At 53.9% G+C, this 15480-nt stretch overlaps 2 protein-coding genes across 3 annotated transcripts in view; both read right to left on the reverse strand.

Moving 5' to 3' along the window:
- FAM222B (family with sequence similarity 222 member B) overlaps nucleotides 1-5704 on the reverse strand; it is a 36146-nt gene extending 30442 nt beyond the window's left edge. The window contains exon 1 of one of the 2 annotated variants that reach the window (XM_058817743.1): nucleotides 5649-5704. The gene's annotated coding sequence lies outside the window, so the exon portion shown is untranslated. The remainder of the gene's footprint in view (nucleotides 1-5648) is intronic. The other variant, XM_058817741.1, reaches the window with a different exon arrangement.
- Nucleotides 5705-6984: 1280 nt separating this feature from the next.
- ERAL1 (Era like 12S mitochondrial rRNA chaperone 1) lies at nucleotides 6985-12129 on the reverse strand. The gene is made up of 11 exons (XM_058817788.1): nucleotides 12019-12129; nucleotides 11565-11840; nucleotides 11324-11451; nucleotides 11173-11250; nucleotides 10992-11038; nucleotides 10587-10648; nucleotides 10083-10195; nucleotides 9295-9672; nucleotides 8756-8905; nucleotides 8431-8511; nucleotides 6985-8219 (listed from the first exon to the last, which is right to left on the reverse strand). Exons 1-11 carry the CDS (start codon nucleotides 12104-12106, stop codon nucleotides 8097-8099), a joined length of 1524 nt encoding a protein of 507 aa, XP_058673771.1. The 5' UTR covers nucleotides 12107-12129; the 3' UTR covers nucleotides 6985-8096.
- Nucleotides 12130-15480: the final 3351 nt, after the last annotated feature.

Here is a 15480-nt window from a genome sequence, read left to right on the forward strand (position 1 = left end):
GATCAGAGAGCAGCAAACCTGAGTGGGATTAAGTTACACACAAATCTCCTGGAAACGATCTTAAAAGTGACTTGTTCCAAAACAATCCATTTCTAAATTTAAACACTAAAGAGTTTGCAGACACAAAAACTAAATCGGGCAATGGTGTGACCAGGAAAAGGTGCTGCAAGAGCTGCTTTCCCTCCCCTACTCTGGCTTTTTCATATATTGATTTTCCTCCACGCTCATTCACAAATGCTCAGCAGAGCTGTGAACAATTTAAAGTCAAGGGATGCACGAATTACCAGCTCCAGGAACACACCACCCATTCCAGGCAAAAGCTGAGGGCTTTGCTGTAGCTGAAGAAAATAAAAACCAACCCAGAATCAGAACACACTGATGAGCTGGAAGTGAAGGGCAAGCAAATCCCTAATTTTCCCTGTCCACAACAAAGCCAAAGCACATGACATTCCTCCAGCTTAGAAGACAACAAATTAAGAAAACCAGTGCCAGAACAGAAGGATGAATGAAGAACAATGCTGGATAAGAGAATATAAAGTAGGCATGAAGGGCTCCCTTTTCCAGATGTTAAGAAGACAAGCTGTTTTTCATTCCAGGTTTAAAAAAAGATAAGCAGAGGAGGAAGTTTACTCTGGAGAGTGGGAGCATCTGCATAATTTTTTGAAAAAGGTTCATACAAAGATTTCCTTCCAACAGAATTTAAACTAGATCTATACATATATAAATAGATATATGTGGTATTGGCTCAAGACAGTCACCTTACAGTATTTTTTGAAGTGTTTTCCATGCAGCAACTGTCCACAGAGAGGAACAAAATGAGTGGCAAGGGACAGGCACAGGAAAGGGCAGGACTGTGAGACACACATCCTCCAACATGCACACTCCAAGTTTAACAGCATGAAGGCAAGGAGAGGGACAGCAGGATACAGCAAAGGATGTGCTGGGGCCAGGAAATGAGAAAATAATCCACAGTGCTCAACACTGACTTATGGGATATTTTACCAACAAAAACATGCAGTAGCATTTTATTATTTTTTTTTTTCATGTCTGGCTCCCACCTCAGCCAGGCCAGGGAGATTGTCCCAGTATGAGGAGGGAAATGACAGAGAAACTGGATGCTAGATCACTCTGCAGAGCAGAGCACGGCGTTTCACCTATTTCCATTGCTCTCGTGTGGTTCCCAGATTAGAAACAATCAGAACCCTGCTGGAAACAATATATGGCACCTTAATTGGGTTGGCTGCACCACAGACGTCAGCAATGTATCACTTAGTAGATCATTTTCTGACTGCTGCTTTTTTTTTTTTCTTTAAAACTAAAAATAGCTGCACTTTCACGGTTCACCTTTTCTGCATCACCTTTACTACAGACACCGTAAGAAATTAAATGTTAGCACTCCTTGCCCACTGAACATCCTACAGGACCCACACCTGCTGCAGGCAGGATTTGTCACCTAAATCAGCAGAATTTACTTAAAGGTTTGTCTCAGAAGTGTTGCTTTTACACAGAACCTGTTTTCTAAAACATTTCCCCCTAGTACACCCATCAATGCATCTATTTAAAAGCCTGGAACAGTTCACTTATCTCTAAATACATCAACAACCCAGTGCTCCACACATTCCAGGCACTCCAGAATCCCTGCACGGGACTTGGGAACTCACATGAAAAATCTTCCCCAGTTTTCATCCCCCAGAGTTACACCCCCACTATTCCCTACCAAATCCACGCTGCAGCCAAACTGCATTCCTGAGAAATTCTTCCAAGAATGAAATATCACCATTTTCCTCATAAACCCTGGAAACTTGGATTAATCCTCACGCACACAGCATAAACAAGTTAAGCAATGGGAATACATAAACCAAGAATAATTCTGAAGCACAATGGGGGAATAATTACAGCAAACACAGAACAAATACAAAATGAGTGGGGAGGTGTGGAGGGACACCCAGACAGAATGTGCTGAAATAAGGAAAAGGGACCTTTTCCTAATTTCCTACAGGATCTATGAGGTTGGATCAGCCATGAGCTACAGCTGCTGGCTTTTTAAGTGTTCATTTAAATCAAATTACTAAAAACCCAGGAACCAGCAGCAGATGAACACAGAGGTCTCTGTCAGCTCCTGGTGTAGGACAAGCTGTGCCCTGCTTGGACAGTAAAATCAGCTTTTGAAAGATTACAACCCCTTGGAAAAATATCTTTGGGTAAAGTTCAGAACAACTTTTCTGGATGTCAGCCAGCAGAATGCCTGTTCAGGAGCTCTGTTCCTCAATCGGTATTTGGAAAGCTTTTTTTTTCTTGAAAGTAGAAAGATTAATGATGTGACAAACTCATTTTAGCATTCACAGTCAAAGTAACAATCTGTAATTAAAAGAATAAAATGTTCCAAGATCTATGTGGTAAAAGATTTCAACAAGAGTCACAAAATACAATGGGAAAATGGGAATGTGGCATACCACACAAGGAATAAAAAATTCAATTACTCACTTCACTTCCTAGTTTGAGAACGTTTTAAATTGTTTAAACATCTCAAATGCTGAAAATTAGAAAGGGTGGGGTGATAGACTCATTACAGATGAAGAAAATTGTGAAACTTTTACTCATTCTCAGGGGAATCTTACCCCAAAACCAGCCTCTGAAAAATGAGTACACTACTACACAACATAGTGACCTGTTACTCACCTGCTGGGTGTAGCATTTCAGTGAACTGCATGTTCTTAAAGCAATTATTTAAAAGTGCTGATCATCTGTTAAATAACTCAAACAAATCTGTGGCTATGTCCTGGCTGGTGCATTTAGCAACTCCATAAATCCCAGAATCCTGCAAGTCACTTCATAAATCCGTGACTCTCCTCTCACTGTTGCCTCACCAAAGATGAGTGAGCCAGGAATATACACGATATTAAAGGTTTTGGTGATGGAGGTTTTTGGGGTGAGGCCAGCCAGGGCAAAACTCAAAACTTTCTATTTCCTCCTCTCCCCATCTCTGTGTGCTGGCCAGTAACAAGTCATGGTCAAAAATGAAGAAGAGTGAAAAATGAATGGACAAACCAATGTGAAAAAGTAAAATATTGCACTGGAAGCACTGATAAAAGTTTCTATCCCACATCCAGGCATTTCAGCAAGCTGAGGCTCCTGCACATTGTATCAGCTTCTGGGAAATAGAGATAGATACTTCAGTCCTTGACAAAAATCCTCACTTCTCTTGATCTGGCAACAATTCCCAGAAGCAAGCACAGATACAAAAGCTTATCTATCAGAGGACAACTTGAAACAAATACAAATAAGGCTTAAATGAAGGCAAATATCCAAGCTGCAGAGAACACAACGGTTCCTTAATTTCACATTTGGAGAAAAAACAATACTATGTGGACATTCTCCAACATATTTTTAATGCTATTAACAGAAATAGCACCCCAGGCTGTGCTCAAGCTGAAAACGTGTGAAACTGTTTGCAATGTGAAGTGAAAAGGGGGATCAAAAATACCATCTTATTAAATGGCATTTATTTGGTGCTAAGTGAATTATTTATTCAATTGAGAAGTTCACAAAATGACAGGGGGGTAAATGCAAGAGAGGTCACTACTTCATGTCAGAATCAAAGCTGATCCTTAACAGAATTTAAGCACCTGCTTTTTCTTTTATCTCAGCACAAAATGGGATTTCTTTCTTTTTTTTTTTTTACACTTCAAAAGCCATGTAACACAACAGAATATATGCCAAGCATGCAAAAACAGAGCATGCCAGCATCTTTCAGCAATCAGCTTTCCCTTGTCAACCATTATGTCAGATTTATCTATTTTTGCTTAATTCTTGCTCCAGCAATACGCATCCTTCCTCTCCCCAGACTATCAGGCTGGTTGGGCTGGAATTCAATACAGCTTCTTAAAATAGTTGAGAAATATTGAAAATATTTGAAGCGATGCCTGAGAATTACAGCCAATTCATCAACTCCTCTTCCAGCTCCTGCCCGAGCTGTGCTCCCCCAGACAAGGGGCAATTCTCATTTCTTCACCTCAGAAATTCTACCCCGTGTAAATATAATTTGGAAAACAAATAGCCTTTCTTTTATGGAAGCATTTCTCCATGAAAGCTTAGATCCTGTGTTAATTGCAAACCTTACCCTCTGACTCTTACTCGCTTTTGATCCAAGCATTCCTCTGCTGAAAATTAATAGTGAATGCATTTGCTTTAAGCTTGCTTTCTGTTATCACTGCTTTTCCCCTCCAAGTTTCCAGACCCTCTGGACAGGAACTTTACAGGACACCAGACCCCCCTAAAAGCTCTCCCTGAATCCTTCACTCTGCTGCTGGCTGCAAAACTCTGCTCCCCCCACCTCCAACACCTGTAAGACCCTTGAACAGCATCTTTCCCTACTGTTAAATGAACAGACTCTAACAAGCTCAAATTCTTAAAAAGCCCTGATCAGAAATAAAGAGGCTGAAAGGAAAATGCAACTCTCATCACTCTATTCCCTCACTGCCTGTGGAGCACAGAATTTTCTCAGCCTGGCTGCTGAATCAGACCAAGTTTCCACAGTGCACACACACACACAATCACACAGCCCCAACACGTCCAGGAGGATTTATTCCATCACAAAGTCACCACCGTTGATCCAGCACAAATGACATCACTTAGGAACCCAACCTTATCTCCTGAGAGCTCCCAGCTCCCTCCTCTCTCGCAGCGACCGGAGCAACAAAGAACCGGGTTTGTGCAATAAGGAGGAAAAAAAGTATTGCTGCAAAAAAAAGTTTTCCAGAAAAACTTGCATTTTCTTGAGAATGCGACTAGGGAGAAATAAAGGACTGTAGGAAGAAGTGAGCAGAACAAATTCTGGTTGAACTTATCAACCTGCATCTGTGATTTATCCTAAACTTGTACCTAGAGCTACCAGGGGAGGGTGAGAGACGTCTGAGCCCTCGCAGGTGTTGGTCGGGGAGATTCATTTCACACGCTGCAGAACCAAAACCATCTCAGTACTTTGCTGCTGCACGAGTGCACTGAGAACTGGAGTCCAGCTCTGCAGTTTTCTTCTTCTTCTTCTTCTTCTTCTCCTTCTTCTTCAGACACTTGAAAATGGGTTGGTGGGGAATAAAAGCGGCGGATGATTTATTGGCGATACCTGTTCCCTGCCCGTGGCAGAGATGGGCTGGGAGGTCCCTTCCAGCCCAAACCAGCCCGCGAGCCTCTCGCGAAAAGACACTTTTCTTGGGAAAGAATCACACAAAGGATGTGCTCGCACTGCGACCGCAATCCCCCCTTCCCCCTGACGGCCCTTCTGTCGCGATAGCTGCCGCACTATCGCGATCCGGGGCCGTGTGCGCGGTACCGGGGACAGGTAACGAGGGCGCCGGGGCTACCGGGGGGCCTGGGAGCTCCGCGCTGAGCGGGGGAGAGCCCGGCGAGGCGGGCTGGGAGCGACTGTCGCGACAGGCGGCGTGTGTCGCGACAGGGGGCGGGTCGGCACACCGGGGCTGCCTCAGCGGCCGGGGGGAGGGGACACCCGGGAAGGACAATGGTGGGGTGGGGGGGGGGGGTATGAACCGCGGCGGTCCCGCCGCGCTGTGAGTAGGGGGATGATGATGGTGATGAGGAGGAGGAGGTGACGGTGGGGCCGCGCGCTCGCTCCCGCCGTGTGCCGCACTTACTCTCGGTGCCCCTGCCCGGGCCTCATGGCGCCGCCGCCGCTGTGCCCGCCCGGCCCCGCCGCCGCCGCCGCCGCCGCCCGCCCCGGCCGTGCTGGCTGCGCAGCCGCCCCCGCGCACGCGCGGCCCGCGCGCCGCCCGCCCCGCCCCGCGCACGCGCGGCCCCGCGGCCACGGGAGCGAGGGAGGGGAGGGGGGAAATGGGGGGGGCAGCGCCGCGCCGCCCCCTGCCGGTAACGGGGGGAACTGCAGGGAACAGCGGGGACATCGGGGGGGACATCGGGGGGTACACACTGGGGGACATTATGGGGTATGAGGGAGGGACACGGCAGGAACACACTGGGGGACACTGGGGGGTATGAGAGAGGGATATGGCAGGGACACACTGGGGGACATAAAGGGGTATGAGGGGGGGACACGGTGGGGACACACTGGGAGACATGGGGGGACAGTAGGAGGGACACACTGGGGGACACTGGGGGGCATGAGGGAAGGGACACGGCGGGGACACACTGGGGGACATTGAGGTGTACGAGGGGGGACATGGCAGGGACACACTGGGGGACACTGGGGGGACATTGGGGGGCATGAGGGAAGGGACACGGCGGGGACACACTGGGGGACATGGGCGGAGCACAGGGAGGATGTGAAGGGGACATTTGAGGAACAGGGAGGGACATGGCAGGGCCACAGGGAAGACATGAAGGAACATGGCAGGGAGGGGACAGGGGGTTGCAGGTGGGTCAGGAAGGGGACACAGAGGTGGCTCTGCCACAGCTCCGGTGTTGCCCACACCGAGGTCTCAACAGACACCTTCCCCCACAGCTGGGGTCAGCCCTTGGGGAAGTTTGTTCCCCACAGGGAAGTGAGGATTTGCACCCCTGCGATGGGCTTGCAATGGGATAATTAACCTAATTATCAAAGCTCTTTAAGGAGCTACAGGTCAGGAAGGTGACACTCACCCCTTGCCATGCCAACAGCATTTCCTCTGTCCCCAGGGGTGGCTGTTGCTGGGGGCACTCAGCTCCATCCCTGGAAGCAGCGTGGGATGAAGCTCTGGGGCAGCACAGGGTGATCCTGACACGGCCACACAGAGGGGACAGCTTCCCCTTGTGCCCCATGCCATGAGACCCCTCCAACCCTGCCTGCCCAGCTCTTTCCCCCCACAAGGTGCAACCTTCACAAGCCTCAGCTCAGAAAACGGGATCTAAGCTCAGCTGGGAAGGAGGAATGACATCAAAGTGCCCTGGTTTGAGCTGGAATAAACCAGAGGGAAGGTGGTGGCTGTGAGGTCAGGCTGCCAGCGAGGAATAAAGGAGAGAACAATCACTTGTGCTGGGACCTCATTTTATTGCAAGGGAAATACAAAAGTTGGACAGCAGCATTGAAGGGAGCACAGCACCCCCTGCTCCTGGGGAACAAGGACAGACACTCTGTGCAGGGTTCCCAACCCAGTTTTCAGTTATCTCACATTCCAGATAGAATTCTTCAGCAGAAGGCTAAAACGTCTCTTTCACAGGGCCCCAGAGAGGGACAGAGACTGAGCAGGTTTGGGTTCCAGACCCTTCCCAATCTCTTCCCTGTTGGGGTTTTCTTCCCTCAGGGATGTTAATTTAGAACTGGATTACCTGGATTTCTGGCAGGAAGGTATCCAGTGCTCCAAACACCTGACAAAGGGAAAAAACAAGCCCCAAACACCAGGCCCAGGGACATACATGTGGTGCCAGGTGCTCTCTGTTACACCTGAGCTGCAGAACCTGCTACTCTTCCCACTTTGGGGCTTTCTTTAGCTGCAACAGTTGCTGTGTTTCTATCTGTGACCCTGGTGCAAAGAGTGAAGACTTGGAAGTAAGTGATAGAATAAACTACTTGAACTCCTAAAGAGTGGGTCCGTGCTGGTTTTACATGAAGACAAGCCAGCCAGGCATTACAGATGTTCCAGCTGCCAGCAAACTCCCAAAACCAACTCCCTGCACCCACCAGCTTCATCAGGGCAGGGAGGAAAGTCAACACAAGACCATCAGCTGGGCTGGGGTGGCCTCATCCCCCTGTGTGACCACGATTCAGCCTTCAGAAGGGATTGCAAACATGTGCTGACAACGCTTCACTGCCACCCTTTGTTTGCTCCAAGGCAGGAGATGCTCCTGAAGTCCCACGTACAAACCCCTGAGAGCAAGGACATGAGACACAGCCCAAAAGAAGTGGGGGCAGCACCAGAATCATGGGTGCAGCTGATTCTCCAGTGTCTGTCCCCAGGCCAGATGCCATAGGAAGTCTGGAGATTTTATTTCAGTTTGGGCTGTTCCCCCAAAGAATAATATATTCACTTCAGCCCATGGTAGTAACTCCATCATCCTCTATTTCTGGATTCAACAAAGGTGCCAGAACACCCCCAGGACTGGTTTCTCCACATGATCAGAGAGTTCAAGGGCTGTTAAAACACACCAGGTGCTCAGCCCTTCACCTCCACCTTGAGCTTCAGGCGCACCTCACACAGGAAAGCATTCATCAGGTCCTGGCCAGCCTCCTGAGCAATCCTGCTGATGACCTTTCCTCCTCTTCCAATCAACATCCTCTGTGTTAAAACCCAGAGAGAACATCACCAAACTCACCCAGGACAACGGTGCAGCCACAGAAACAATGAGGGAGATTCCAGCATTAAACCCTGAGGCAACACAGTTGCCAGTACTGGGTACAAAGGAGAGGGAGAGGGGAGCACAGCAAGGATGGATTTGGGGAACCTCCCTTCACCCTCCCCAGCACCCCATCTTCCTTCCTTCACTCACCTTGTGAGACTCCCTGGGCACCAGGAGGCTCTGCACGATGAGGAGCTCCCCACATTCTCCTTCCTCCCACACGTGTGTCACCTGCCACAGCAATGGAGCACTCAGCAATCCTGGAAAACCCTCAGGAGCCCCCAGCACCCCTCCCCTGGACACTCCAGCACACAAAGGGGGCCCCTTCACGCACAGAAAGGGTCTTAGAGCACACCTACAAGTACTGAGTCACCCCACAGGGCCTGGCAGAATCCAAACAAAGGGATTCTCACCACACAGCCCAAAATTCCCAATAAAACAGCTCATGGCCGAGTCTGCCTGGGCACATTCCCACCTGAGTCACTCCATAAGGCACTTCCAGGGGCAGGTACTCCAGGAGCTTCTCCCTGATGATGTTATCACAGATCTCCTGGGGTGACTGGCTGGTCAGGACCTCGCTGTGGAACTCCCAGGGGCCTGGCTTGGCTTGCATCAGGAGGTACCTCTGTGGGCACAGCACCCCAGTGTCACCCACACGGTGCCACCACCCCTGAGCTGCCCCTGCAGGGAGGGCACTGCTGCTGGCCTGGCACTGGGGCGGTGGTTTGGGGTTTTGGGCAGGGGCAGGAGGAAGGGAAGCTGTGACATCCCTCCCTAGGGCTGTGTGTGTCACACAGAAGGCCTGGAGCTCACAGACAGCACTGGGTGGATCCTTGTTGCTCCAAGCTGCTGTTTGGAGAGCCCCAGGTGAGAGTTTTGTACAGAAAACCCTGCAGGTGCAGCAGGGACACATCCCACGTTGACATGTGACATCTTCCCCCCATCCCAGGCCAGGAACAGAAGCTGAGGCTCCCACCCCAGTCCCAGCTGTGACACAATTCAGACTGGAGTTACCTTGAGTGTATCCACCTCCTCCCCACGCAGAGCTGCCAGCATGAAGATCTCCTGGAAGTGTGGCCAGCCTTTCATGTCCTTCAGACCCCTGACTCCATGGTGCTGTGGCCCTTCCCCTGTGCCAGCACCCCCAGCATCACTGCTCCTGTCCAAACCAGAGCCCTCCTGGGCCTCCTGATTCTTCTCCTGCCCAAAGGGAGACCCTGGCACTTTGCTTTCAGCTGGAGAAGACTGAGTGGGATGAAGGGGAAGCTTTACTGAAGAACGAGAATCCTGTTTAGGTGAAGATTTCACTTCCAGTTTCTTTCCATTTACAATCCCCTCTGTCAGGTCAGTTGCTATTTCCAGCAGGAGAAATTTCTTCTTTAGTACATCCACCTGAAGGCAGAGAGAGAGAAAATTATTTATCCTAAAGAGGAAATTATTTATCCTAAAGAAGATTTATCCTAAATGAGGTGGGCAGCTGGGCCCTGGATCTGAAGGAGCCACAGGAAACCAGCCAGGGAAGGAGCTGCTGCAGGACAGGGCAGTTTTGTGACCAGACAGAGGCCAAAACTGGCACAATTTTGTGCCAGCACAGTTTGCCCAAGCAGTGAGAACCTGAGATTTCTCTGGCTCACCTGGCTCCTCTTCCCAGATGGATTTAACCCCCAGACAGCAGCACAAATTCTGCTTTTAATGGGTACACACACCCCTCAATATTCTGGAATGTCCTTTAACACACCAGGGACCCAAAACCCATCAGTGCTGAGCCAGGTGGTGCCTGAAGAAGAACAAGCAGGGTTTACCTTGTTCAGGACCAGCACACTGGGGATGTGGGGGAACTGAGACAGGCACCTGAGCACCTCCTTGCTCAGAGAGTTCCTTGTCCAGTGATCTGACACATCCACCAGAACCAGGACTGCCAGGAAAGAGGGAGGGAAAAAGGATGAATCCACATTTTCCAGAATGTTCACTTGCAGCTTTACAGTCTGTGGTCAACTCCCCTCCTCAGGAGGGGCACAAAAAGAAGGATTTTATTGAAAACACTAAAAATGCAGCTTACCCATGTCACCCTAATGACACCACACGTGCTAAATCTCAACATCCAAGCCCAATTATGAACCCAAAGTGCCTCCCCTTGGCACCAGGCAGTTCTTATCCCCTCCTCAGCTCAATATTCCAGATCTTTTCTCTGCCCTTCCTTCCCTGTTCACACTCCCTGTGCTGCCAGCAAACACCCAGACACCACAGCTGGGAACTTGAGTGCCAAAAAAGGATTTGGTTTGATGCAAAAAGAGTTGAAAACCAACCTAAATCTGCATGTTTCATGCTGTCCCATGGGTCTGTCAGCATGGCTTCATCTAAATTATGCCTGAAACACAAATACAAATGAATAAACTAAACACACTTCATTATAATTGTCTTCCTCCCTCTCAAACTAGGGGGAAACCAGTGTTTTCCCCCATTTCAGCTGCTTTAGGGGTTGTGACATCCCTTGCCATGTGCAGATACACGGAACCACACACAAAAAGGCTCAAAGGACATCACAGGCTCTGTGTGCTACTGAAATTGCAGCAAAAAAAATTGGAAAGCAAAATAAGGCTAAAACATGCATTCAGTTCACTCCTGTTTTACAAACTTTGCACACTGAAAATCACATTCCTGTTTTATTTTGCTAGGCAGCACACACCCCCTCCCCAGCTCATTGGTGGTACCTTTTGGCTTTTAAGGGATTTGTGAGGCCAGGCGTGTCCAGAATGATCTAGGAAAAGGAAAAACAAACGTTTCAAGCTTGCCAGCAGTGAGAGCTCATGGCAAAACCCCATATTTGAGCAGTGAGAGGCGATCCCAGGGGACACAGATGAGCAAATGCTGCCCTTGGTCCCCAGGACTCACCAGCTGCGTGTCCTCGTGTGTGATGACACCCCGGGCCTTGCAGCGGGTGGTGTGAACCTTCTTGGAGACTGGGAAAACCTGCAGGGAATCAGTTAAACATGTTATACAGCCAAAAAACCAGGAAACAGCCTGAGCTGCCCCCCAGCCTCACCTTCCTGCCCAGGAGCTGGTTGCAGAGCGTGGATTTCCCGGCGTTGGGGGCGCCGATGATGGCGATCCTCAGCACCCTGGGCTGCGGGGGCTGGTCCGGCCGGTGCTCCAGGAGGCGTTTCTGCTCCTCTGCCGGGGAAACGAGGAGCTGGGATGGTGCCAAACCCTCGGGGGGTCAGGATACAGGACAGCCCTGACAGGCGGGGCGGCAGCTGCCATCACCCACCTTTGTCACCACTCACCTTTGTCGGTGGCCACGGGCGGCGGGTGCTGGCCCAGAGTGGCAGGTGGGGCCTCGGCGGGGATGCCCAGGAGGCTGCCCAGGGCCGAGCTGCTCCCGTTCCAGCGGCTGGGAACATTCAGGATCCCGCCCAGCACCGAGCCGCTCCCGTTCCAGGGGCTGGGAACACTCGGGATCCCGAGCAGCACCGAGCTGCTCCTGCTGCACCGGCTGCGAACACTCAGGATCCTCCCCAGCGCCGAGCCGCCCCCGTTCCAGCGGCTCCGCGGGAGGGGAGCTGGAAGAAAACACCGAATGTACCAAGAACATCCCTAAAACACACCAAGCTCGCGTAGGCCACCCCCTCCACACGCAGCGTCCGGGCAGCGCTCACCCCACCACAAGGCCCCTCGGCGTCCCGCCCCACACCTCACGCATCCAGCCGCCCCCAGAGTACCCCCGCGGTCCCGGCGCACCTGCTCGCAGCCCGAGCGGCCCCGCCGCGGCGGCACCGGCGGCCCAGAGCGCGGCCCGGGCGGCGGGCGCGGCCATGGGAGCCGCCATGTTGGCGCGCCGCGGGGCACGCCGGGAAGGGGAGCGCTGCCCGCGCCCATTGGCGAACAGCGCGGGGGCACAGAGAGCGCGAGAGCGGGGCCGGAGCGCCGCGGGGCCGCGGGGAATTGTGGGATGGAAACGGTCGAGAGGCGGCGGGGCGGGGTGGGGCCCGGGAGCGCCCCCTGCTGGCGGCACCGAGGAGTGCAGGGGGCGGCACCGCGGGGTCACAGCGCAACCGGGGTCACCAGCGCCCCCCCAGTGTCACCGGTGTCACCAGTGTCACCTGCGCTCCTGATGCCACCAGTGTCACCAGTGCTCCCCCCGTGTCACCAGTGGTCCCCCAGTGTCACCAGAGCTCCTGGTGTCGCCGGTGTCACCAGTGTCCCTACTGTGCCCTCAGTGCCCCCCCAGTTTCACCAGTGTCACCAATGCCCCCCCAGTATCACCAGCTCTCCCCGTGTCACTGGTGTCACCAGCGCCCCACCAGTGTCTCCCCCTTGCTCTCCCAGTGTCACCAGCAGCCTCCCAGTGTCACCAGAGCTCCCAATGTCACCAGTGCCACTAGCGCCCCCCCAGAGCTCCCAATGTCACCAGTGCCACTAGCGCCCCCCCAGAGCTCCCAATGTCACCAGTGCCACTAGCGCCCCCCCAGAGCTCTCAGTGTCACCAGTGCCCTCCCGGTGCTCCCGGTGACCCCAGTGCCCAGTTCCGCCAGGCCCAGAGCCTGCAGGGGGATGCGGTGAGGAAGGACAGTGGAGCCACGGTTCTGTAACTCAAATCTTTATTGTCCTGTGCCCGTCGCCAGGGCTCCATCACTTGTCCTTACCATCCCATCCCATCCCATGCCGTTCCCATCCCATCCCGTGCCATCCCGTGCCATCCCGTGCCATGCCGTGCCGTGCCGCGTTGCCGGCCGTCGGCAGAACCGTTACCATTACTAAACTCAGTAATGGTAACGGTTTCCCCGCCGGCCGTGGGTGCCCGGCTGAGTCCGGATCCTGTCCCCCCCAGCCCGGGATGTCCCCCCAGCCCGTGTCACTCATCCCGGTGTCCCGGCGGTGGTGGCGGAGGCGGGAGGCGGTCGGTGCAGCCCGGGGAGTACATCATCTATACTGTAGTGTCTCATAGCCAACTTACAGTATACGATGATATCCTGCCCGGGACAGCGCGGGGAGCAGAGCAGAGCCTGCAGGGACACACAGCGTGCTCAGGGAGCCCATTGTCACCCCGGTGTCACCCTCATCCATTCCTGTCTCCCCGGTCCTGTCCCATCCTGCCCCAGCACCTCCCCACCTGCTCCTCATGCCTCCCAGTTCCACCACCCCAGAGCAGCGCAGAGCTTCTCAGTGCTTCCCTGCCCAGGTGTCCCCCCAGTCCCTCCTTGTCACCCCATTGCCACCACCCTGGAGAGGAGCAGAGGTTCCCAAATGTCCCCTCACCCCAAGACCCCCATAACCCATCTTCGCCCCCCAGTCCTGCTCCCCAGAGTGGGATTGAGGGCTCCCAATTTCCTCCCCACCAGAGCAGCCCCCTAACCCCTCCTTTTATCCCATAACCCCACCCCAGAGCAGGACAGAAGTTCCCAAACCCCACATTTGTCCCCCAGTCCCACCCTCCCTGAGCAGGACAGGGGGGCTCCCAGGTGGTGTCACCTACCTGTGGGGTGGCACTGGGGCTTTGTGGGGTGCTGGGTCTGCACCCGCCTTATAAAACCTGCTCTGCCTCATCTGCATATCTCACATCTGCACTGCACAGCTGGACGGGGCCCTTAACCCCTTCATGCCCGGGGGAGCACCGCCCCAAGCAGCTCCCCACACCCAGCCTGGCATTGTCCATGGGGGGATTTGGGGATTTGGGGCTTGCAAGGGGCCACCCTCTGTGTCTTCCACTTCAGGGTGGCCCCACAAATGTCCCATGGGGACATCCGGGGGACACAGGGACATCTGGGAGTGGGGGTCACCCTACCCAGGCACCCTCAGGTGAGGTACAGGGTACACGTGGCGCAGGGAGCTGTGTCCCCTGGGGTGGGTGACCTCTGTAGTGCCACATTTGCTCCCCTGAGGGACATGACCCCTAGCAGTGTGTCCCCATAAAGAGGATTTGCCCTCCTGCCCTTAGGGACACCCTGGAAGCGCATTCCCCCTCCCAGGGGGATGTGACCCTTGGAGGGATGTCTCCCCCAGTTAGGGAAACACCTCCCCTGGCCACCTGTGTCCCTGGAGGGATGCAACCCACAGCTGTGTCCCCCCAAGGGCCCCTTCTGAGCACGTGTGTCCCCAAGAGGGCTGTGTCCCCTCATTGCACATGACCCTGGTCACACTTGTCCCCTGACCACGCGTGTCCCCAAACGGCTCCACCCCTGACCATGAGTGTCACCTGCCTGTGCATGACCCCGCTCATTTGTGTCCCCCAGCCCTGTCTGTCCCCACAGGGCCACATCCTGCAGCCGGGGCTGTGCCATTGTGCCGGGCTGTTTGTGCCAGGCCAGGCTGGCATTCCTGGAACTCGCCTGGGGGGAGGTGATAATGACAATCCCCTGCCCGTGCTCCGGGTCCCGATAAGCAGCAGCCTCGGGCTATCAGGGACCCTGCCCTGCCACACAAGGTGTCCCTGGACCCTCTGTCACCTCTGGGTGACAGAAACAGGGGCAGCATGGCCTGGGCAGCCCCTGGCAGGAGGGGGCACAGGGTCCAGCCCTGCTCTGAGCCTGTCCCAGGCCGTGAGGCTGTGGGGACTTGAGGGCTGCAAGGGACCTCCTGTTCTGGTCCCTTTTGTGACCCAGAGGAGTCCTGGAGCCTGCAGTGTCCCCAAACTGTGGCACAGGCACCCCAGTGTGCAGAGCAGTGACACAGGCAGTGTCCCTGAGTCCCCCAAGCCCTGCCAGCTCCAGGTGAGTCCCAGGGATTATCCCCATGGCATTGTCCCCATGGCATTGTCCCCATGCTGGCAGTGCCTGCCATCCCTGCTGCCTGCTCAGCACCCGAGGGCAGCCCTGCCCTGTGGCCTTGTACCCCACAGTGGCAGAGGGGACCTGAGTGTCCCCACAGCTGGTGTGGGACCCCCCAGATGCCACAGAGACCCCCCAAGTGCCACAGCCCTCCCAGCAGCCACGACAGGACAGCGTGGCTGGCTCCAGATAAGGAGGCACTGGGAGCTGCAGAGCTGTCCCCACCCTGTCTATCTGCAGGGCCACCCTGCAGGACACACAGGACAGGGCCTGTTGTCCTGCCCTGGGTTTGGGGGGGACAGGGAGGGTCTGGGGAGCACAAAGAAACAATTTTCCCCAGGGAGGGCAGTGCAGCAAAGCCCCCCATGCTGGCTGACACTGGTCCTGTGTGCAGGGTGACCCTGAGCAGGACAGGAGCCCCCAGAGCCACCCTGGG

The sequence above is a fragment of the Ammospiza caudacuta genome, chromosome 20, assembly GCF_027887145.1.
Source record: "Ammospiza caudacuta isolate bAmmCau1 chromosome 20, bAmmCau1.pri, whole genome shotgun sequence".
In the NCBI taxonomy this organism is placed as follows: Eukaryota; Metazoa; Chordata; class Aves; order Passeriformes; family Passerellidae; genus Ammospiza; species Ammospiza caudacuta.